This window comes from Octopus sinensis, linkage group LG1 (genome assembly GCF_006345805.1).
Source record: "Octopus sinensis linkage group LG1, ASM634580v1, whole genome shotgun sequence".
NCBI lineage: Eukaryota > Metazoa > Mollusca > Cephalopoda > Octopoda > Octopodidae > Octopus > Octopus sinensis.
In genome coordinates this window covers 157,800,609-157,826,866 of record NC_042997.1, presented here as the reverse complement: position 1 = coordinate 157,826,866, position 26,258 = coordinate 157,800,609, and the positions used below count along the sequence as shown (strand labels likewise).

Sequence of the window (26,258 nt, the reverse complement as noted above, 5' to 3'; positions counted from 1 at the left end):
CATGTAGGGCTGAAGAGCTCATGAGCAGTCAACGGCCACATATGTGTACATGTGTATGCATGTATGTATGCGTGGCAATGTGGAAATACCTGGGCTGGTGTCCAGGCGCACGGCTGGCCCACTGGAAGTAGGAGGCTCTTCTGTTATCACAGCAACTCCTTAAGAGAGGGAAACTCTAAGAGAAAACGTGCAACACTGACAATATTCGATGATGCAGACTTGTTCTTCTTTTCGAGTTTATGTTGTCCATGCTCAGAGAGTTGGACGGGATTTGTGCAAATCTCTTCCCCGCTATAATAAAAGTCATCATGCACAGGCATCACTTGAAAAAAAAGTAAGGCCTATCACAAAAATGGCTGGTCGTAGCTTCCGCATGTGTGGAACTTTCGATCAGGTGGTGGCAATACTCGAACACAAGTTTGCAGCCATCATATATGTATGTATGTATTATGTATGCATGCATGCATGTATGTATGTACACATGTATGTACTACGTATGTATGTATGTACGCATGTATGTACTACGTATGTATGTATGTATGTATGTATGTATGTATGTATGGTTATATGTAATCATGTATATGCGTCAATAACAATATAGCAGCGGTGAATACATTCTCGCAAGTAGGTTTTTATTTGTGTTTAAATTATGTCTCGCATAATTCCAACCTTTCATCTCTGTAATGTCCTTTTGTGTTGGAACTGAACACTTCTTGGAGGAACTTTCATTCTCTTCTTCAGGGTTGATAAATACAGTGTGTGTAATGCTACTAATATGCCGGGGTGCTCCAGCTGTATCTATTTTACCAACAAAAATTTACCTTTTTCCCAACCAAAAAATAAGAGCATTCCCATTAACTCTTTTTGAGTGTGAACAAAGTTTATGCAGAGTGTGTTTGTGTATGTGTGTGTACTGGAAGGCGTAAAATAATTGATAAATCGTCATATGCAAATTGAACTATAAAATTCAAAACGATCGATGACCTGAATATTCAATCTTAATATGTTCTAACAGATTCAAACGTGTATATCCTAATAGCTGTTTCACAGCAGATTCGAACGTGTATATGCTGATAGGTTTTCGTCATAGGGCAGGACATCATTTCCTCTATGATGAACATATATTCATAACATACTCGATTCTTCAGCATAAGGGATTCTAGAGCTCCGGTATTTCGTCATGTTGTTCCAGAACACCTTGTACTAGTGTTCGAGTCTCTTATGAAAACGTACGTCGTAAATAAGCTTTTCACCTGTGACAAACACAACAACGATTAACATATTCTCTTTCGAATCTGGTGGCACGAAATAAGAATAAGTATGAAAGTCATCGTAAAATGAATGAACCATCACAAATCTATTTCCATGAAATCTTTCTTGGTTTGTGCCTGCTTTCTAGATATTATTGTAAGACAAGCGTATTGACAACACAGATTTGTCATTGTGTTGTTTTTATTTTCAAGTCTACCAGGCTTGGTAATCATTTCATTTTCTCAATAAATCATCAGCCATCATCAGCTAAGTGTCCTGCCAGTTTCCGGGAGTCGGTTTGCCAAGACTCTCCCGCTCCCTTTGTGATGTGCAGTATGCATTAAATCAGCCAGGCTCTTGATTCCAGTCTATTCTTTAATGTCGTCAGTCTACAAATGTCTTTGATGGCCTCTTGCTCTCTTCATCAAACTTTGTGTCAGGATGGTCTTGGGCAATGACTCATTGCGCATTGTGTGTCCAAAATATGAGCTTTGTGGATTGATTCTCGGCAATAGGGGTCTGGAATTTCAGCTTTTCTGCAGCGTTTACTACCCTAATAGAGGAGTACTTTGTTCCTTCTCGAGCCATGTCTGGCTCATAAAGGCCGGTTTTCCGGTTTCCTTGACGTATAGATTCCCCACCTGGACGGGATGCCGGTCAGGCGCAGGTGAGCTGCAAAATGCAGGAGGAAAGAATGATAGAAAGTTGTGGTGAAAGAGTCAGCAGAAGTTCGCCATTACCTTCTGCCGGAGCCGCTGGGAGCTTAGGTGTTTCGCTTATAAACACACACTTCCCCTGGTCTGAGAACCCGCGATCCCTCGACCGCGAGTCCGCTACTCTAACCACAAGGCCATGTGCCTCCACAATAGAGGAGTACTAGCAACTAAGATATTTCCTTTACTACATCTCCTTTTTCCTATGTGTTATTACGTAATACACACTGGATTAAATTATTGTTGCTATTCAAAGGTACTAAAGACAGCTAAGGAATATGGTTCTGTGTAACCCCAACACTATCAAAGTATGATTTAGGAGCCATGGAAATTGTAATTCTCATTATGTAATTCTCATTATATTAATGTCGTTAATTACAGGAGTTAAAGACACTTCAGGAATAAGGTTCTATGTTACTCCAACACGAAGGAAGTACGATTCTGGAGTCATGGAAATTGGATTGGAATATACAAACAAGATGGCGATCCCTCCACATCAAAAGAGCTTCATTCTAGCGGGAGACTGTATTTCAGAGTGCACGGAACTTGTAAGTATACAATGCCTGATTAATTTTCTACCTAACTGATTTGTTTTTAGATCTACTCTATTATTTCAACTTTGTAGTGAAATAGAGCTCTCAAAGAAAAATAAGGCATTCAATTTCTAACGGATGTGGTCTTCACCGGTTCGTATGAAAGATAATAATGACAACTTTGAAAACAGCATTACTGAAATAATGACTGGCTTATATATATATATACCAATTTCAACGGATTTCGCCAAAATTTGACGTCGATGTTACTTAGTTTGGTTTGAAATAAAGAACTTGATTAACTCAATAATCCTAACTTAATCCCGGGCAAAAGCGGGTTATACTGCTAGTATGATATATTTTGGGATCTTCTCGGATTAAGTCTGTTAATATCAGAATCAATAGAGTGGCCAGTCAAATACCTCACTCATGTATTTGGTTACGTCCTTTTACTAGCTTATTTGAAACTCCACTTAGTTTCAGCCCACTTAATTCCATCCTTCTGAGTTTCCTAATCATTGTTGGGATACCGTATTTCGTTATGCAACCATAAGATACAGCCAAGTATATTAAAGTGTTTTATAAGTCAACACTGTGTCCTACTGCGTTAGCAGTGCAATTAAATCACTTTTTAAAGCTATCTCTACAGATTTTCTATAGAAAGTCTCTACAGAAAATCTCTACATTAGATGTATTCTGATATAAACCCTCGTAACAAATCAGTGGTGGGTATAATTTCTATAGAAAAATCAGTAGAGATAGCCTTAAAAAGGGATATGTACTGCATGAATGTACATGTGTGTGTGAGAGAGAGAGAGAAAGACAAAGATAGATAGAGAGAGAGAGAGAGTGAGTGAGAGAGAGACAGAGACAGAGAGAGACAGAGAAACAGAGGGATGGAGCGAGTGTGTGTGAGTGGGTGGGTGTGTTCTATCCCTATTGTCATTTCGTCATTTCATCAATTATCTTTATAGGCGTTACCTGACGGTGGAATTTACATCTTCGCCTCACAGCTCCATACCCATTTAACTGGGAAGAAGGTGACAATTAGACATATACGAAATGGAACAGAATTACCTCCTGTTAACTATGACGACCATTATAGCCCCCATTTCCAGATCATCAAGCTTCTTCCACGTCCTGTTCACATCCTTCCGGTTAGTAGACACTATATATCACAAGTAGCGTTTAGAATTTACGACACTTGTCTCAGTAGAAGTTCCTTAATGCATTCATAGATTACATCATATCATATAATCCCCCATCATCAGGTAAAATTTTAAACAACTAAGTTTTCGATCAGGCGAGATGACCAATCTGGACAAAACCAATGTGAATAAATCACTTGTTTGATATCTTGTTTATTTAAAATTTTACCCGATGCTGGTTAATTTTATGCTATGATGTAATTTTCTGTGAATGCATAAACTGAATTCTACCGAGGTATCTGTCGTAAATTTTAACGCCATTTTCTTTACGTTTTATATACCTAATAAACAACACAGACCAAGGCAAAAGTTAGGTCTAAAATTTAAGTTGGATTTTGTACTTACATACTTACAGTATCCTACAAATACTTTGATGTCTTCAATGTTATTTACCTAACTGTGAGCTCTTTGTTATCGTACCTAGCCATTTCTGGCGTCCTAGATGTTAATATGCCTTGGTTCTACGGAATCCTTATAACTAAATTGTGAGTTTGTGTGTGTGTGTGTGTGTGTGTGTGTGTGTGTGTGTGTGTGTGTGTGTGTGTGTGTTCAACAGATTTCTACATACCTTCGATATACTAACAACTAAATTTCTGTCATACGGAATTAGTCAACTCAATACTTTGGTTAATGAAGCGTATTCAAAGTACCAGGTTACGGGATTGAACCTGCTACCAAGTGCTTCCAAAGGGAAAATAATGACCATCATAAGAAACCATGTCAAGGAATAAATTCATGTTTGAAAATTTTAAAAATTATTGTCAAAACGAGCTTAAAATTTCATGTACGTAAATATTACAATTTGCAAAGCTGAGATATTTGTATATCGGTCTTTCATCTTGTAGGGAGATTCGATGGTCATTGAATGTGAATATAACACGGAGAAGAGACCAAACGCCACGATTGTAAGTACAATACATTTATCCTATTATTGTTTTATATTCTTCATTTTTGTTTTTTGATATATTGCATAATTGTGTGCAAGGAAGAAAACTTTGCCATCTGCTCACACAACCCTTTCCAGAAAGGGATTTAGTGAGCGTCCTGTCGGAACGTAGCTGATCCAGAAAGAGAAAAGAATGGAGGTCGAGATAGGAGGATGGGAAGTGAAGTAGAAGAATGTATATCAATGATTAACCGGGTTTTATTTTGTCGACTTCGGGAGGTAAACATCAAAATGGACAACAGAACGTTTATTCTATAATTGCTGTTTGTTTAATATGTCATTGTATGTACCGAAACACATACAAAATAAACTACAAACAATATTAGTATCTAATACTCTGAAATTAGTTTTTGTATTAAGTCGGGCGATACGTTTGTAGAATCCTTAGGGCACCGTGAAAAATTTCTCACGTTCTTTACTTAGGTTTACTAGCTATATGTGTATAGACGTTGCTGGAGTTCAACTTTTCCACAAAGATAAAACGAATAGCTAAAACATAATTGAGTGTATTATATGTATACAACCTATTAGCTAAAACACCCACAACATATTTCTGATTCTATCTATCTATCTATCTATCTATCTATCTATCTATCTATCTATCTGTCTATCTATCTATCTATCTATCTATCTATCTATCTATCTATCTATCTATCTATCTATCTATCTATCTACCTATCTATCTATATATATATAGTTGAAATTTACAGAAAAACAAAAGATGAAGACAGGTGTATAAACAACAGGCAGATGTATTAATTAGTTTGACTTGACGCTCGGGGAGGTGAGAAAGTATTTTACGTTTCGGGCCTACGCTTTTCAACAGAAAGGAACACGGTGAAATAAACATAAAGAGAATATATATAGGTAGATAGATAGATAGATAGATAGATAGATAGTTACATACATACATACATACATACATACATACATACATACATACATACATACATACATACATACATAAAAATAAATGATAAGCGGAGTTATGTGATCAGTTTCATTAATTTACTGTGCTTTAAGTATAATTGAAATTCCAATAACGGGTTATTTGTACCATCATGACTAAGGGGAATCATTATGTATATGTGTGTATGCATGTGTGTATGTATGTGTGTATGTACGTGTGTGTGTACACATGTATATATGGATGTGTGTATGTATACGAAGGGTTTTTATGCAGTCTCTGTCTAGCATATACACTTACTTTAGACTGCTATGGCCCTGCAGTAAGCAAATTGATGGATCCAAGACTCTAGCAGCTTAAAGTATCTCATATTAGGACTGAACTGGAAACTGCGTGGTTGCAAAGACATACCTTGATAACACCTGACCAGACTGCTATCAGTGAAAATGTATACCCCCTTTTCTTGTTATTCTGCTCTTAGAAATGAAAGAAAGAACTGCTTTGTTTTTGTGTGCGTGTTTTTTTTTGCTTTTTTTATATGAATTCTCTATTTACGAGCGAACATGTTTGTTAGTAATTATGTATTGTTTACACACGTTCAATACCAAAACGTGAATGAATTGCGTCTGAGCTCAGTTTTCCTTGTGTTAAGCTGTTAAATTTTATTTTCACACTGCACATGGCGTCCATATAATAGTTAGTTCTAGTCATAACAATATTTGAACTGCGTTCTTCTGCAAGCTTGTATAATTTATAAAGACTATGGCAATAACCCCGTAAGTCCATTGCTCTGATAGAGAAGTAAGTCAACGGGGTGGCAATTTTTGTCGAGGTGAATGGGACTAATGAAAATTAAGCAACGCAGTTCTGGTAACGACATACGAAATAATAATCATTCGATCATTAGAAAACGAGAAATAAGTTATATTCTAGTCAGCTGTGATACTCCAAGAGGGGGGCGGAATGTGACTACGAATGTTTCTAACATTAACAAATGAAATCAATATTCAAACTGAATGCTAAATAAATTACTAATTTTTCTATTTTCAGGGTGGATTTGCTATAACTGATGAGATGTGTGTTAGCTATTTACATTATTACCCGAATACGAATTTAGAAGTTTGCAAAAGCTCCATTGAAACGAAAACGCTAAATAAATGGTTCGAATTCATCAGAAGGTAGCCAAATGCATATTACATTAAACTCGTTTTGTATAACGTATTGCTATTTTTTATGTATTACAGGTAACACTGTTGATTCTTACACACTCACTCACAAACACGCTACAGTTGCCTTCTCTCATCTCTCTGCAACTTCTACCGCCACCGTAACGACCTCAGCTCCTCGTAACTAACTGGACCAATACCATCTCCCGCTAGGCTTATCTGTCTTACTCACCTCTCATCCTTCCCGTCACTAGAAGGTTGCGTGTGGTGAGATCCACCCCAGGCGACCTTTTGTGGGGCAGCATTTTTAAATCTTCTCTGTAAGTCTTGTATATGCTTGTGGGCTCGGGAGAGAGAAAGAGAGGCAAAGTCAAGGGCTGAGCCCAGTGGTACACACTCAAGCTACGCCACTGCATTTTCGTTACCTCTGTTACTACCTATTTCTTTACTACCCACAAGGGGCTAAACACAGAGGGGACAAACAAGGACAGACAAACGGATTAAGTCGATTACATCGACCCCAGTGCGTAACTGGTACTTATTTAATCGACCCCGAAAGGATGAAAGGCAAAGTCGACCTCGGCGGAATTTGAACTCAGAACGTAACGGCAGACGAAATACGGCTACGCATTTCGCCCGGCGTGCTATCGTTCCTGCCAGCTCGCCGCCAGAGGTAGTAACCTCTGTTACTACCAACATCGTCCCTAGTCCTGCATTGATTACTATGTCCAGCTCTTCCTTCACAAAACATTGTTTCATTGTAATATTTTCTAAAATAACTCCTCCCTGCAGATATTGTTGATCTAAGAGGGCCTAGTATTCAAGAACAAATAAAATCTCCCCGTACTGCCATCATTATGGCAGTTTCTCTCAAATGGTTTCGTTGACAAGCAGAATCAGGTGATTGTGGTCGAGTGTAATTATATGCATTTCTGTGATTAAAACCTCGACTTCTGCCTTTCTGATTAATTTACCTCGATGGAAGACAGCTAGATAAGACCTCCCAACGATAATGTGCTGCTACACCCCTTTCAACCTAATTCTTTATTTTTCTGAATGAAGAAAAAGAAGAAACAAAAACTACTAAAACAAGGGACATAACTTTGATATGATAAAACCTTATTTAAGTCCCATTATTCTTTTATTCTATTTTTTAAAACTAACACGATATTATTTTATAATACAATATATATTCACACATGTATGTATATATATGGTATAAATATAATTAATGAGTGCGTGCGTAACATAAATAATATTTTCAGGATATATGTATATAATGTGTGTGTGTATGTATTATATATATATGTATATATATATATGCATGTATATTATATATGTATGTATATATATATGGTATAAATATATTTAATGAGTGTGTGCGTAACATAAATAATATTTTCAGGATATATGTATATAATGGGTGTGTGTATGTATTATATATATATATATATGTATATATATATCTATATTATATATGTATATATATATATATATATATATATATATAATATATATATATATATATATATATATATATATATATATATATATATATGGTATAAATATATTTAATGAGTGCGTGCGTAACATAAATAATATTTTCAGGATTAAATCAAAAGACAACAAACGGAAAATATGACATACCAATACATATTGTGAGCAAACAAACGAACATATACTAAATACACAGACGAACAGAAAATACGGGAGCTCGCCATACATATATACATACAGGCATGTATATGTATGTGTGTGTGTGTGTGTACATAAATATGTATACATACATACGTACATACATACACACACACACACATACACACAAATATATATATATATATATTGTTGTATTTAGGAATGGTCATTTTGCCAGTTTAGCCAATAAAAACACACGCACTATATATTTGGTGTTACTTTGCTTCAGTGTTATTTATTTTTTACATTAATCTTTTAGGCTATTTGAAATACGTTTTGTGCACTATTTTTATTTATAAAGACAATTTCAGTGCAGTTTACCGTGAAAAAAAGTTGTCGCTAATGGTAAAAAGATGTTAAAACACATTTATCACACACACTCTGTCTGACGCCTAGACGCGTTTCTACCTCCTTTGCCTCCCTCAACAAGTGATACCGAAAAGAAATTACCCTGAACTGTTTAGAAGGCAGTATTTTACAACTGAAAAGTCAGTACTAGTGACTGATTTGCGCTCGCAACCATTCACTTGAATATACATACATGCATGCACGCATACATACATACATAAATACATACATACATACATACTTACATACATACATACGTACGTACATACATACATACATACATACATACATACATACATACATACATGCATGCATGCATGCATGCATACATACATACATACATACATACATACATACATACATACATACATACATACATACATACATACATACATTCATACATACATACATGTAATAGAAGCCATATCCACTCATAATAAAAAGGAATACTGGAGGAATGTACTAGTGAGGACCTCAATAAAATGTAAGCAAAATAGATCTGATATAATGATTTGGGATAGAGAAGTGAAACTGTGCACAGTTGCGGAAATTAACTGCCCAGCAGATGTTAACATAAAGCTGAAGATCAGTGAAAAAGAGAACACTTATGCTAAACTATTGAGAAATCTGCGGCTACCATATCCAGATTACAAGTTCAGGTTTATACCTGTAATTATTGGAGCCCTGGGATATGTAACACAGTGCCTAAATACAAATCTTGAGAAATTAAGCCTCTCAAAGCAAGAACGAAGAAAGCTAATTCGAAGACTACAGATCCAATCCATCACTGGAACTGTAGAAATCTAAAAATTTCTAGAAGTTTTACCATTTAATTATATACGAGCATGTCTAGGTATGTAACTATATGCATGAGAATTCATCCATAAAACATACATACATACATACATACATACATACATACATACATACATGCATACATGCATACATACATACATACATACATACATACATACATACATACATACATACATACATACATACATACGTACATACGTACATACCCTGTTGTTGATATTGAAGTTCCAATGAAATGAACCCCGGATCTTGGTTAGAAAACGGTTCTTTCTCTATTGCCAAGAAATCTTGAAATAAACTGAATAATGACCTACATACATATATACATATTTGTATGTATAAATATACATAGTGTATATACACATACGAAAATATTAGGAATAATCTATTTCAACACACATTGCTAATGTGCTAATGGCCCTCATAAAAGTTGTAAAACTTATAGAGATAATATTTTTATTCAACTTGCGGAGAGATCAATCCATCGTGAGAGCTTCCACGTAGGTGATCAATCTACCGTCCTCCATGGAAGGGAACTATGGATTATATAGTCTCGTAAAGTCTACGACTGACAAGAGGATCGATATAGTCACTGTTTAATTTATTATGACCACAGGTTTAGTCGATCAGCTCTGAATTGAGGTTAAGCAACAATTGATCCTTTTGTTGAAACAAAAATTGTATTTCACTGATTTTTTTATTATTCACATCTTTTTCAAATTCTATGTCCTATTGTGTATGTGCTAATCTTTGTGTCCTATTTTCTATGTACTTTGTCTACGTCCTACTTACTGTCATCTTGTCGATGCCCTACTTTCTATGTCCTTCGTCAAAGTCCTATTTTTTATGTTCTGTTCTCTGTTCTATTTTCCATAACGTTTTCTTCGCGTCGTATTTTCTGCCACATTTCAAGCGAAATCTCAAATTCTTCCTGTTGCAGATGGGACGTTGATAAAATAGATCTATCGAGGGGCTATCGTAATAGCTACAACTCCGTCAGATGGACGCCGTTAACCTCACACCTACTTAACAAACTCTACGAGATTTCGCCTCTATCCATGCAGTGTAACCAATCAGACGGCAGAAGGTTTCCAGTGAGTACAATATCATCATATATAATCGAAATATCTGTTGTGAGGATGACAGACTTGACAAATGCCCAGACAAAATAGCTTGTGGCACATTTATTTATGTTATGGGTTCAAATCCTTTTAGTCCCTAGTTTGATTTTTATTCTTCTAGGCGAATCAAATCATTGAAGTGCTGGTTCAGCTTAATGAAATTTCACCCTTAAGTGGTCTGCCTTCATTATTTTGCTTATTTATTTGTCATTTATGTGTATTTCTCTGTTATATTTAATTGTCACTCATATATATATATAATATATATATATATATATATATATATATATATATTTGCATCATATAGCTACCAGTTCTGCTGCCTCTAAAAATTGTATTACCGCTCTCTGCTCTCTGCTTAACTTTGTAAAGTCCTCCTATACACTAACATTTTTTCAATGCAGACAGCTCTGTTCGCAAAGAATCCAGTTGGGGGAGAGAGAGCCTCCTCATTTACTAAAGACTTCGCCTTCAACATCACTAATTCAATTAATAGTAAGCTTGAGAGCATCTTTAAATGAGGATATGAGCCGCCTAATCTCTTACAACGACTCAGAGCCTCGGTCTTTATAAATAGTCACGAAGTCTTTAAGATTCACCTTCAACAGTCATGAACATTATTCAATTGTGTGTGTGTGTGTGTGTGTGTGTGTGTGTGTGTGTGTATTAATAGTCATCGCCAAGCTAATATGACAGTCCAGAAATATAGGACGAATGCTGCCGTTGATTAGCTCCAAGAAACCATCACCTCTAGCTCTAATCGACGGCAGCATTCGTCCTATATTTCTGGACTGCCATATTAGCTTGGCGATAACAATTAATACCCAATACCGCTGCCGTAGTCTCCTTTAGAGAGACTTAGAAATATTAATATTTTTATATATATATATATATATATATATATATATATATATAGAGAGAGAGAGAGAGAGAGAGAGAGAGAGAGTTTACGAAAAAAAACAAAAGACGAAGAAAGATGGTGTACAAAACAAACAGATGTATTAGTATAACTCTCAGGAATAGAAAAGGTCTTTTACGTTTCGAGCCTACGCTCTTCTACAGAAAGGGACACAGAAAAAACAAGGAGAGGTATCAAGGAGAGAAAAAATGTGTGTAGTGGCTAACGATCTATCATGGCGACTGGGTATATATATATAATATATATATATATATATATATATATCCGATCGGGTTGCTTAGACGGATTCCCGTGACTCTTTGTCACCATCCAATTCTATTATTCATATGAATTTGATGTGGAATCTTGAGTCAAAATGAATCTTCCATTAGATGATTACACAACCGTGAACGCCACTCCTATGGATGCGTTGCAGTTACTCCCTTGATACAGATTGGTGATCTTGACTGTTGATTTTTCAGGATTCCTCCGCTCAGTATCAATGTAAGACTCAGTTGGCTCAGTTGACTTCCCAATCTGCCAATCTTCAGTCCCATGAGTTTGCCATATTCTTGGTAGGGTAGCTGAACGGGCGCTATGTCTTGCTAAAGGGCATCCTGTAAATATGCAGGGCACGGTCGTCATTCCGTGAGATATTTTCAAACCTGCATATCCTAAATTTTTATTCAACTAAACCCCAGAAAATAGCTGCATATAATAGGCCTCGCAATTTCTGATGATCCTACAAGCATACCATTACCTAAACAGCAACACAAAGTGCAGAGGTTCTTGTTAGTTCTAAGAAATATTTCAAAGCTGATATATTATTAACTTTCTAAAAAGCTCATGTAATACCTACTACTCATATATATATATATATATATATATATATATACAAATAAAATAGGTAAGACAAAAAAATGAAAGAGACCTCGATATTATGTAAATAGAGGAATTTATCTGTAAATGTAATATGTGACAATTATTCAGTAGCAATGATAAAACTCCGAGTTTCGGATGCCGAGGTGGAAATCCACGCAGCCATCACTTCAGTTATCCGTTATACAATGACCGTTATACAATGACCGTTATACAATGACCGTTATAATGGTCATTTTCATAGCATTTTTTCCGATGGCCGGATAACTGAAGTGATGATGCCGTGGATTTTCACCTCGGCATTCGAAACTCGGAGTTTTATAACGGCTACCGAATAATTCTCACACACACACACACACACACATATATATATATATATATATATATATATATATATTAAATTAGAGATAAAACCACTACTAGGCAAATCAAACAGTGAAAATCATAAGCCAATACATAGAAATAAAATTAATTAAAAGATATATTAAAAAAATATAAAATATAAAATATAAAAATCCAATTAAAATATTTGAATTAAAGTTAAAACTTTAAAAAAATTATTTGAATTAATAATTTAAACTTATAAATTATAAATATATATATTTTTTTATTATTATTTTATTTAATTATTTATTTTTTAATTTTTATATTTTTTATATTTTTTTATATTTTTATATTTATTTATATTTTATATTTATTTATTTATTTATTTATTTTTTTATAAACTATCAAAAAGTATTTGCAGCTATTAATGCCCGTAACCAATTCGAATAACAATAATTTAAATTCAATTAATAATTCGAGTTATGGTTACAGTCAATCTTCAGGTTAATTGTAATATTTTAATAAATAATCAAAAATATTTAAACAATATTTTTTAAGAAATAAATAATATAATAAATTTTCTCTAAGTTAGTGCTGCTGCCCAGCGGACAAAGTAGATCAGTGGTTCTCAACCGGGGCTTATATGACCCTAGAGGGACCATATAAGATTTTGGGGGTCCACGCAACAATATTGTAAATTTAAGATTCACAATAGTATATTAATGGTTCTTGAAAAATGTTTTATTTAAATGTATGTATTGGTATGTATTGCAAGAAACAGCTAGGTTTCTTTCGCCAACATTTTACATAATTCACCCTACGCAAGTCAATGTAAGTAAAACAAAATAGGAATTTTCAAAGTTTCTATAAAACTAGTTTTTAAACATTGAATGGCTATGGGGACTCCATCAGAATAAAACTATAATTAAAGGAGTTCATAGCCGTGACCAATGTATACTGAGTTCAAGAAAAGTCCCATGTAGGACTACATTTTTCAATTTATCATTTTTATTATTAAGGCAATATATATGATTTTAAATACATTTGGCTGCTATTTCTAGCAGATTGTATGACCATGTAGAATAAAGATCTTTCAACTGAATGGCAAGTATATGGTGTATGGCTATTATGTTTTCACCCACCTCCATCCCACCTCATCCCTCCTCATAGTCATTCTGCTTCTATTTCATCCGGTAGCATCGTCTTCGTGTTTCTTCGGTTCTTAGATTTATTCATTAGTTCTTCTGAAATCAACAGACATGTTCTGGACATAAATCCAATCAATAGCATTCAAAATAACATTGAGAAATCTGTGCTTTTTTAATAGCTGCAAACATCGGATCCTGCCCCTGCATAATGTCAACTGGATAGCAAGTACACGTTACGCACACACACACACACACACACGTTCTCTCTCTCTCTCTCTCTCTCTCTATACATATATATATATATATATGTGTGTGTGTGTGTGTGTGTGTGTGTGTCTGTGTGTGTGTGTGTGAAGGTACATACAAACATACATACATGCATATACATATATACAGACACACACGTGCGTGCGCGCGCGTGTCTTAATATATGTATATGCATGTATGTGTGTATGTACCTTCACACACACACACACACACAAGCTAACATACACTGCACTGTACTATACATATAAACGTTTCTAGCTTTATTTGATAACTAAATATGCATGTATGAGTTGTTTTTGGTATAACTGTGTGTGTACTGTTAGGGCGTGAATGCATATGTACGTACACTCCATACATATTCATAAATGTACGAATGTTCACACATTCACACATATGGACACACACACACACACGCGCGCGCGCGCGCGCACACGATCACATATACCGAAGAAAATGGTTAGTGAGTCATCGAGAGATGTATGAGTGGTAGTCACAGTGATGATGATTGTACAGGTGGTTGTGGGAGAAGTTGTTGGTTATAGCGGTGTTCTGGGGGCGTTAATGGAAGTACATTCTCTAATTGTTAAAGCCTAACAGCATATTGCCGAGCATTCCTTTACACCTAGGGTCAGCGAAGCGAGGGTAAATTACCCCAAGTGAGGTAAATATGAAATTCTTGGGGATAAAGAGGACTCAGTAGACATAAGCAAAATTATATGAAAAAGGTGTTCCTTGTTACGACAGAAATTTTTATTCTGGCAACATTGCATCTGCCCAATGCAATAGACTTGTAATTAGATTCAATGAACCTCTCGAATTCAAAGAATCTGATTTTCTTCCTTTCAAATCAAGGGGATAACGTTAGCGTAAATAAATATATTTTGGGTAATTGGTTAAAAATGTTCCCCGACCTTTGCTTTAGACCAGTGGTTCCCAAACTATGAGTCGCGACCCACAGATGGGTCGTGAACTGAATCTTAGTGGGTCGCAAAAACTTATAAAATTACGCATTAGCTTTTATACTTAGTAGAGTTAAGTGAGTCGTCATAAACTGACGTGATAAATAGTGGGTCGCGACTCTAAAAAGTTTGGGAACCACTGCTTTAGACCATCGACCTTTCACTCTCAGCCTCCTTATTCACTACGCTGCCACCTCAAGTATAAGCATGAATTTAAATTTAACGCTGGCGTAACTGCACCATTGTTTACATATACAAACTTTTGTTTCGCATACACACATATATGCACAACTAACTTCGTTTATCACGGGGGGAGGTGTTTAAGAAACACCGTGATGAGATGTATTAGGGATAAAGTATCATGCATTTTATGAATAGAACATTGATATCAAACTCGCGCCCCACAGCAACGAATCTGTCACGCATGTTTTGCTTTTTTATCGCTACCTTTTCTTGTAGGAAATATACTCGTCTGCATTGATTGTTAAGCATCAAACGCCTTCATATTTTCTCTGTTCGCTGGCCTTAGGTCGAGGGGTACGAGTACGTGAAAAGGTATGAAAATAAAAAGATACGCAACCTAGCAGCATGGTCATGTAAACCCAAGAAATAGTTTCTGAATTCTCGGCAGCTGAATATTGTGTGTAGTTGCTGAGACACGTCTTTTACGGTAGAAGCAAAGCTTTCGACTGATCGCCGACTTATGTTACCACAGATCAATCCGTAATAAGCGTAATATGGCTCACATTTATGCGTATCGTGTTATCCCAGATAAGTGCTGAATGAATCAGTGATAAACGAGGCTATATTTAATTGATTTCCTCTTTTTCTACAGCAACTAATCACCTCTTTTACGCTAATACACAATGTTATGCTGTTTACCGCATCTGCTTTTCACTCTGATATGTACACAATGGTGCTGTCAACTATATCTCATCCTTACTTTAGATACTCACATATTGGCATATAGGTGTTTCTGTACTTTTATTTGCTTCAGAGAATCATATAGTGATAGAATGGTGTCTCACATATACCCTCTGTGCCTTCATATGTGTGAGTTACTCAATGTATATAGGTGCTACTGCTTGGTTATATATTGATGTTACTGAATGACTTTTCGAAGAATTTGGTGGCTGATGTTATCAACTGCATCCATAAACTCTGTCGTTAACTTATCCGCTGGGATATCTCTTCCAATGATCTCAGACAATGCTCTCTGAGCTACACCTATCCTCACCTAACGCTTAGCTAACTACTCTCTCGCTCTCCACATGTATACTTTGATATTTGGAAGCTCGTTAGAGTGCATTCTTCTCCGTTTTAAGACTATATCAAATGATTTGAAGTAGATTTTGTCTTTATTTCTAACAGATCGGGAGAACACATAGAAACTCCTCCTCGTTACATCGTTTTCTTCTAATCCAGAGTCACATGGGATGGTATAAATCTGATTTTAATAGTGTTAGCTAGTATCTCAGTACAAATGACATACGAGGGGATGCCGAAAAGTTCCTCGCTTTAAGGGTCTCGCAAAAGGCCTGCTTAGAGGTTCTGCCTTCCGAATTCTTTTACAGGGCTTAGAAAAACTGAAGGACCACTGCAATAAGTGTGTGAAACTGAGAGGTAATAAGTTCGTTAAAATCATAATTAACTGATCCTCCTGTATTTTCTTTTGCCCAAAGCCAGGAACTTTTCAGCACCCCATCGCACATACATACATACATACATACATACATACATACATACATACATACATACTACATACATACATACTCAACATCTATACATTCATATATGTATATACATATGAGAGGGTAGGGCGTGATTTCAGTGAGGGTTGGTATACATGGCTATCATAACGCAAATGGTCTGCCGCTGCTAATGGAACGAATACAAACATTACGAATGCAATAAATGTTCCCATGGGATTTGGTAAATACATTATTTTAAGATAAGATGTATACGATATACTATAGTTGTTTGTTTATTTTTCTTTTCTTTTTTACTTTGTTTTGTCTTTTTAACCTCGGGTTAGCATTAATCGAGCAGACATTGATAAAAGACACCCTCGCCGTGACATGCCTGGATTCTTGTATAGCAGAGCGTACATGTGTGTGTTGTAAACAGCATTAAATAATTTGGATAAGATATAAAGAAATACTATAGTTATTGTTAACATTATATTTAGCCCTAATTTAGGAGGCGGCAAGCAGACACGTGATGAAAGGCTTTCCAACCATAATAACTATACTGTCTTTTTGTATATCAGACACTAAAGTGACCAGTGCACACTCCGACTGTTATGGCGAGTAATTCGTGAGAGATTTTCTTGCTATTTCTGACAGTTTAAGCGCCCTCTCAGAGCTGACATCCGTTTTTTCTTGTACGTGTACATGCAAATTTCCGTGTGTATGCGTACGCATGCGTGCATTAATTAATGTGTTTATATTGATGTTACTTTATGTGATTTGAAGGTCATTTGACTGCTATTATTAGTAGGTCTAGCTACTATAGAGAGCCCCGTCTTCCTTGAATTGTGATTAGCCTGATGGTAATCTCAAGTTAGACTTGACTTCATGTCTTTTTCTAGATAAGAGACTACATTATGTCCTTCCTTTTTAGAATGGTAGAATGAAATGATTTTTATTGAGAATTGACTGATATTTCTAACCTGAACAGACACGAAAGTCTCCAATTTGTAACCAACCTTCTTCATGTACATCTGTGACTTAATTATTTAATGTATTCTTCCGTTTTTAAGGGCCGAGGTATTATTTGAATGAGCTTTGGCCCCTTTGTTTTCACTGATTACCATTTGCGTAAAGATTCATTTACTTGTGGTTCAGCATCAGAATAGCCCCTGTCGAGCAGACCAATTATAAAAGACGTTAAAGCTGTGACAGACCTACATTTTTTTTAGCAGCTTCTACATTCTCTATTGTGTCATTCGCGATTTAAGGGAGATTTGGCTGATATTTCTAGCAGTTAGAGCGACTGCTAAAACCTTTTCCTCTATGTCTTCTACTGAGTTTTCATGTTAATTGTTGTATACATGTGCCTGCCTGTGGATGTATTGGTGTTATTGTTTGTCTATACATTGATGTTATACTATGTCGTCCCAGGTCAGTATTAACTGAATAAATCTATAATCAACATTGTTTAGGCAGTGATCGTCCTGCCATTGTATTATGCCTTACTTATTGTATATTACATTACAATATCTCCCTCATTCTTCAAGACGGTAGGATGTGGCCTGGTAGAGTTTTGGCTACTCCATGCAGCTAAGCCAGTGGTCACTTATATGCTTACTCTTGATTCGAAATTAAGTGGCAACAAAATGTTGGTGGAATAGTTTAATCATTCTAGTGATCGTGAGGTGTAAGCATGTGGTATGAGTGAATCTTTAATGGACCTTTGTAGTTCATAATTTCAAGAATTGGAACACAACCCAGAGTAAAGCACGACATTCAAATAAACGAATGAGGATCTCCAGGAACAAATAATCCGGAAGAAATATTGTAGAGTATCAAAAGATTTGATTACCATGGGGAATGGAAAGTATAGTTTCGTTCTTTTCTCTCAACTGAGAAAGGCAAATAAAACTGATGGCAGTCAATGACAACAAAGTCAAAAATACCTGTGTTTTTATCAGCTTTCCATTAATAATGGTTTCAAATTTTGGCACAAGGCCATAAATTTCCGTTGACCTCAGAGTTCAACTGGTACTTATTTTATCGACTTCGAAAGGAAGAAACGTACAATCAACCTCGGCGGAATTTGAACTCAGAACGTAAAGACCTCCTGCTTTCCATTAACAACGGCAATGAAAACTTATCGGCCTTGTAAAAAGTCAATATTTTCATTTAAGGAATGGTTTATTAATTGTCGTTCTTTTTTCTGTCTCTTCTCTATATTTTAGGGCAACTGGGAAGGAATGCCACAAACAGAGATTACACTACCATTGAAACCACCCGAACGTGACTGCGACTGTACTCTTAATAATCCGGAGAAGGACAATGTAATCGCATAATATCTATACTTAACGTTATGATATCCAGGCCAGTAGCAAAAGCCTTCTCTTTAGAACAAAATACTTGCACCTTTTGCCTCAAGACCACCTATTAGCACAATAATCCAAACAGCCTTAGTAGATGAGTTCATATTTATTCTAAAATAATACTGCTTGCTGCTTGCAATGATGACTGTGTTGTATTTATTTGAATAAAGGAAGTTATCAATGTTTGTTTCATTGTTTTTCAATCTATATATATAAAGTTGAAGTTGTCTGTGAGTGACAGGTTTGGTAGCCTTCAACTAACACTATCTCCTCTGAGACCCTATGGTGCAAGTTGACCAAAATTGAGAGTATGATAGAAAAAGGCTTGTTCTTCATTCCGTAGAAAATAAAATTCAAATCGAACCATGTTAAGACCAAAAATTATTTACATCAAAAAGGTGCTTTTTTCCTATGAAAGTTCCTATCTTTTACGATTTTTTGACTGCTCTGTCGCCATTTTTCGGTGTTTTTCAACCAGAAAATGTGCACTTAAAGAGAATAACAAGCTACATAATGCAAAATTTTTACTTTTCAAAAATTCCAATTCTAAAGGGTCGAAACAAACCCGAGCAACGCCGGGCGATACTGCTAGTTAATATATAAAACTATTCTCTATGAGTGGTGAATTGTCTTGTATATATTTATGCGTCATTAGTATGTTGTTTTCTCCAGTGCGTTGTTATTTCGAACTCAATATTGAATCGGTAAACTTTCATGGATGACGTGAGATGAAGTGTTTTGCTTAAGAACACAACGCACCACTCGGTCCAGGAATTGAAATCACGATATCGCGACAGAGAGTGCAATATCTTAACCACTAGCCCATGCGCCCTCACACATGAACATGTATATCAACTGCATATACACATAGAAATCTGTGTGTCTGCGCGCGCGCGTGTGTGTTTGAAGGCGCGTACATTCCATTAAACTTGAACGACAACAATATGAGCGGGTCACTCACTCTTGCTGCTAATTGTTTTAGAAAAAAAAAACCATGAGCATCTAAACGGGCCTTCATGTGGTGTATAACACCCAAGAATAAATTTGATTAATGTCTTGTTCACATTCATGTAACATCAGACGGGAATCTTAAAATTCTCAACTTGACTTTTCCCAGTTAATAGCATTAGACAACACCTCTCACTTCTTCCCCTCTTTCCTTCTTTCTCTCTCTCTCTCTCTCTCTCTCTCTCTCTCTCTATCTATCTATCTCTTTCTCTCTCTCTCTCTATCTCTTTCTTTCTCTCTCTCTTTCTCTCTCTCTCTCTCTCTCTCTCTCTCCCTCTCTCTCACTCTCGATGGTGAAACAATCACATGAATGACTGACTGACTGAAATACTTGAACGTATATCTCATGTCATGTTGAAGAACTGCTTCGCTTCGTGGTATCTACAGTAGCGAAGAACAAGTGCATTGAAATAGTTATTATAGAAGATTAACAAAACGTTGAGACTAGATATTTTACACATATTTAGATACATCTAAATATTTTGTAAGTTATGAGGAAATAAACCAACAATCTTCAAAATTGCAGTGGCCAAAAGTTAAGGGTCACTCAAAAGAAATTAATTACTAACCGAGGTAGTAGTTGTTTAGAAGATTGTTTATGGCCTAACAGTTATTTCTTACGATCTTACCTTATTGGAACATTCAATGTCAACACGGCCGCTAGTGAGAGACGACTGGTGTCCTGTGATGAAAAACAAAGGATTGTGTGCTTTCACCAAGAGGTCAAGTCAGATTCTTTGATAGCGATGTATTGTGCAACGAATTGTAGCTCGGTTTAAGTCATCAGAATCGACAGATGCTAAGCTAAAAATCCGGTAGACCTCGTAAAACCTCACCAAGACAGGATCGTATTATGGTTAGACCGTCACTGAAGGATAGGTTTAAGAGCGCTGCTGAGATATCCCGCAAGTTTAGATCCACTTCCGATGTCAACGTATCGCACAAAACAGTTTCTCGGGGGTTACGAGGTCCTGGGTTGCTTGCTCGAGCACTGGCAAAGGAACCTCTGATCTCCAAAAAGAATCAAAGAGCTCGTCTTGTCGTTTGAACAGAAGAACAGTGGTCACAGATTCATTTTAGCAATGAATCGAAGTTTAATATGATTAGTTCTGATGGCGGCTATGAAGATGGTTTGGCCTTGCACTCCTATCATATAGCTCAGCATTAGATGCTATTGTAACATTTGCTGGACGTATCGTTTCCATTACATCAGGAACCTCTTCATTTGTAAATAGTATGCTATCTGTTTTATATAAACAGAGGATTCGATTTGGTATCTTAAATATTCAAGCATCGAAAAAGAAGCAATTAAATTGGAATGAAATAGTTGCTGAAAGTCACATGCAGTGTGTAGTTGACGATGTACAAAATTTGTCGCATGTGAGCCACAGGCAGTACCAAGCTCAATTTGCTTCCGGCTTCTTCGAGTGGTATTAAGCTGGACCACAAAGTCTATCGAGTTAATATGGTTTCTGACTTTTAGCGAATATTTGCCATTTAGCGTTCAGATTACCCTGCCAAATTTAGTTTTTATTTATTCGCAATGTCTTGAATTAGTCATGCATCACCTCGTAGCTTTGAGATTTTGATGATGTGATTGTTTATTTTTAGAATGACATTGCAAGATAGGTACACGGGGTCACACCTTGGCAGTTTGAATATAAAACAGGTTGAATAATTGGGCTAGATAGAGCCTGTCTAAATGCTAAATGGTTAAAGCGTTAAAGAGATCGGTGCACAAGAAATCATCCTATCTCGTACTTCTTCGTACAGTGACATGGCCCAGCTAAATGGAAATAAACAATGTAATCAAACGATCCCTTAATTCTGTAGCGATAGTAGAAGCCGGGATACGATGACCATTTCTGTATGCTACCGATTGACGTGTCCCTCTGATGCGAATGTCACCGATATTTTCGTTAATAGCCACATCTTAGAAATTACGATCCGCCCATCGAATGTCGCGATGTAGACTGGTTGAAGCAGGCACAATTACGAGTGGGTACTAAATATATCTTTGAAACGGTGATGATGGAGTAAAAAGCAAAACATGGTTCCGACTGTAAATTGAAGAAGGCTATTTTTATCAACGCCATCGAGGCAAAGTTATTTGAGACGGTGAGTGAAGCGGCATCTCATTCATTATTTTGGCCGCTTAACAGTTTTTGGCAATCATTCGAGGCAATTTTTCGTTTTCAGCGTGTTTCAGGGTACAGAGGAGACATAAAGACACAAACATTATTAGAAAACATTTTAATTTCTTCAAAAGAGACGAAAACATTTCATTATATTCACGCTGTGAAAAATACATCACAGTATACACCAAAATTCAATGTTGTACAACGGTATTTCACTAGCCAATGCGGGAGCTTCAACCAATAAGTTTGACCGATTCGAAATAGCAGTCAAAACTCCCTCATTACACCTTAAAAAAAGAAAAATACATTGAAGATTAAAGTCCTAAAAAGTCTGGAAAGTCAAGGCTTGAAATGCTAACAAGAACAACAAGAACATGTGTCTAGTGTTGTTAAGCTGGCAGTGAGCTAGCAGAATCGTTAGAGTAGGTAAAAATTCCTGGCGGTATTTCTTCAGACAGTTTACTGGCTGAGTACAAATCCTTCTGAGGTCAATTTTGGTCTTCATCTTTCTGGGGTCAATACCAGTTAAGTACTGGTGTCGTCACAACTAATACTCCTCCACTCAAAAGAGCAGATCTTGTCAAAACTAAAAACAATTATAAAACTATTATTGTATAAGGTATTCTTAATTATGCCTATGGTGCAGCCCCCAGTCTTTTTTTTGCCTCACAAAATGTGAATATGAACAACTCCGATTTACCTCCTACTTAGGAGAGGATAATTAGGTATGAAAGGACACGTGACATGATAAGATAGAATTAAACAAAATTTCTCTCTCTCTACTCAGTATCGAATTGAGTAGGGCGGAGCAGTTAAGGAGTTCACTCTGCAGATCTGTTGTTCCATGTCTGATCCAAACGTGAGACGTCTCCAGCAAGTGTCTTCTACCATAATTTCGGAACTACCCAAGACTTATAAGTTCAAGTACAAAGGCAGAACCTGTGTGGACGCCTCAGAAATGGACTGTATGACATGGATCAACACCACTTCCTAGGCATTTGGGGCCTTTAATGGTATCCATTTTGCTGAAAGGATTTCGACCAGGTCTTTGGATTTAGGATAAACCATGAGTCGTGGTCCAATACCTTTCCAAACTAATCACAGAAACCCCACGAAAGCATCATGGACAATGTTCTTCTTCCTATGATTAAGTTATAACCAAATACTGATGTAAAAGAATGGGTAAATATTAAACCGAAGGAGAAAAGGTGGCGTCCAATCAAGGATTTCAAAACTGATGAGCGGGAAAAAGAACGTCACCCTAGTTCACATGCTTGCAACAAACCGTATCTATTTAACCAGGTGATGGATTAGATCTGCCACTCAAGAAGCGAGGAATAGGCGAATTGAACCGAGCTTTCTGCGCAAAAACAGACACGATGGTATGCCAATAAGTACTTAAAATAAATGAAGGTATTGTCGTTGAACTAGCTAAAAGTAGCAACCAAATCTCTTTCAAGCAACATCATATCATCTAAAACGAAATTCATGTGTGTATGCATGTGTGTGCGTGTGCACGTGCGTGTGTGTGTGAGTGAGAGAGAGAGAGAGTTTTACGGTTGAATACCGTGATAGCTCTCATGTTCCGGGTGGGGTACAGCTAACTGCATCGATTAGTATTTAACGTCTATGACTACTAGGAACTGTCACTCACGCTGCAAATTTCTTCGATGGATAATTCTGTGTTCGCTTCACTTGATGGTATATTTGCAATAATTATGACGAAAGAGAATATGGAGACTAATGCGTCCTCAAAATTTATTTCCTTTTATTTTACAATGTCATCCTTTGAGCCAAGCTGGTTAAAAGACCCTGAACGAAGCTGCACAGAAAATAATGATTGGTTGCATACGCAGCTGCTCTTACTCTGTGCAGCGAAAACACGTGTAGGTAGTTGTAACCATAAATATATGCTGTGTAACATTGTAAAATAAAATGAAATAAATTTTGAGGATGTACCACTCTCTATATTCTCTATCGTTATAATTATTGTATGTGTGTATATAAGTGTATATATGTGTATATACGCCTTTATTCTTTTACTTGTTTCAGTCATTTGACTGCGGCCATGCTGGAGCACCGCCTTTAGTCAAGCAAATCGACCCCCGGACTTATTCTTTGTAAGCCTATTACTTATTCTATCGGTCTCTTATGCTGATCCGCTAGTTTATGGGGCGTAAACACACCACCATCGGTTGTCAAGCGTTGTTGGGGGCACAGACACAGACACACAAACATACATACACACACACACACACACAATTGTTTCATTACTAATGTAATATGTAGTTTTACTTACACTTACATCTATAAATCTTCGGTAGAGTTTGTCAGAAATGCAATTAATTAGATCGATTCGAGCGTCAAAAACACGAGCGGTCCAACCAATTACATTTTTAGTTATGTCTCAAATTCCGCGCCAAAAGCATGCCTAGACTCCATTGGAAACGTATGCCGCATCAAATAAAATATTGACTGCCGCGTAGTTAAATTTATAAATTATAAATGAGGGTGAAAAATCGATATTAATTTAATAATACCATTAATTTAACACCAAGTGGCTTAGCACAAAAAACTACCGAGAAAATACAAATTTATACATAAATTATTAGAGAGTTATCCACTATGTGGATAACTCTAGTGCTAAAAATGGCTCCGAAGCAACCACAGAAGATCTGTTTCCAACTAGAATCAACATACATTTAGCGGAAGGAAAGTGAAATACAACGAATAAAATAGATTGACTCTATACAATTGTTTCATTACTAATCGATCTAATTAATTGCATTTCTGACAAACTCTACCGAAGATTTATAGATGTAAGTGTAAGTAAAACTACATATTACATTAGTAATGAAACAATTGTATAGAGTCAATCTATTTTATTCGTTGTATTTCACTTTCCTTCCGCTAAATGTATGTTGATTCTAGTTGGAAACAGATCTTCTGTGGTTGCTTCGGAGCTATTTTTAGCACTAGAGTTATCCACATAGTGGATAACTCTCTAATAATTTATGTATAAATTTGTATTTTCTCCGTAGTTTTTTGTGCTAAGCCACTTGGTGTTAAATTAATGGTATATTTTAAATTAATATCGATTTTTCACCCTCATTTATAATTTTATAAATTAACTACGCGGCAGTCAATATTTTATTTGATGCGGCATACGTTTCAATGGAGTCTAGGCATGCTTTTGGCGCGGAATTTGAGACATAACTAAAAATGTAATTGGTTGGACCGCTCGTGTTTTTGACGCTCGAATCGATCTAATTAATTGCATTTCTGACAAACTCTACCGAAGATTTATAGATGTAAGTGTAAGTAAAACTACATATTACATTAGTAATGAAACAATTGTATAGAGTCAATCTATTTTATTCGTTGTATTTCACTTTCCTTCCGCTAAATATGTTGATTTAGTTGGAAACAGATCTTCTGTGGTTGCTTCGGAGCTATTTTTAGCACTAGAGTTATCCACATAGTGGATAACTCTCTAATAATTTATGTATATATATATATATATATAATATATATATATATATATATATATAAATATATATATATGACGGCTTCTTTCAGTTTCCGTCTACCAAATCCACTCACAAGGCTTTGGTCGACCCGAGGCTATAATAGAAGACACTTTCCCAAGGTGCCACGCAGTCTGACTGAACCCGGAACCACGTGGCTGGTAAGAAGCCTACTTACTACACAGCCACTCCTATGTACACATTATATATATATACATATATATATATATATATATATATATATATATATATATATATATATATATATATATAAGGGACATTAGCCAACTGAATATGGCTAGAGACAGGGCAGGGTGGTGGGGGTGTCACTGTTGCATTTAGCCCCAGG

General features: G+C 36.1%; 1 protein-coding gene across 1 annotated transcript in view; it reads left to right on the top strand.

The window, feature by feature from the left end:
- The window catches only part of LOC115219340 (dopamine beta-hydroxylase), a 55,931-nt gene extending 36,510 nt beyond the window's left edge, over nucleotides 1–19,421 (top strand). Inside the window, exons 8-13 of the mRNA XM_029789504.2 lie at nucleotides 2,346–2,512; nucleotides 3,472–3,654; nucleotides 4,551–4,610; nucleotides 6,609–6,736; nucleotides 10,524–10,677; nucleotides 19,099–19,421. Of these exons, the coding sequence (XP_029645364.1) occupies nucleotides 2,346–2,512; nucleotides 3,472–3,654; nucleotides 4,551–4,610; nucleotides 6,609–6,736; nucleotides 10,524–10,677; nucleotides 19,099–19,209 (803 nt within the window). The 3' untranslated portion in view covers nucleotides 19,210–19,421. The remainder of the gene's footprint in view (nucleotides 1–2,345; nucleotides 2,513–3,471; nucleotides 3,655–4,550; nucleotides 4,611–6,608; nucleotides 6,737–10,523; nucleotides 10,678–19,098) is intronic.
- Nucleotides 19,422–26,258: the final 6,837 nt, after the last annotated feature.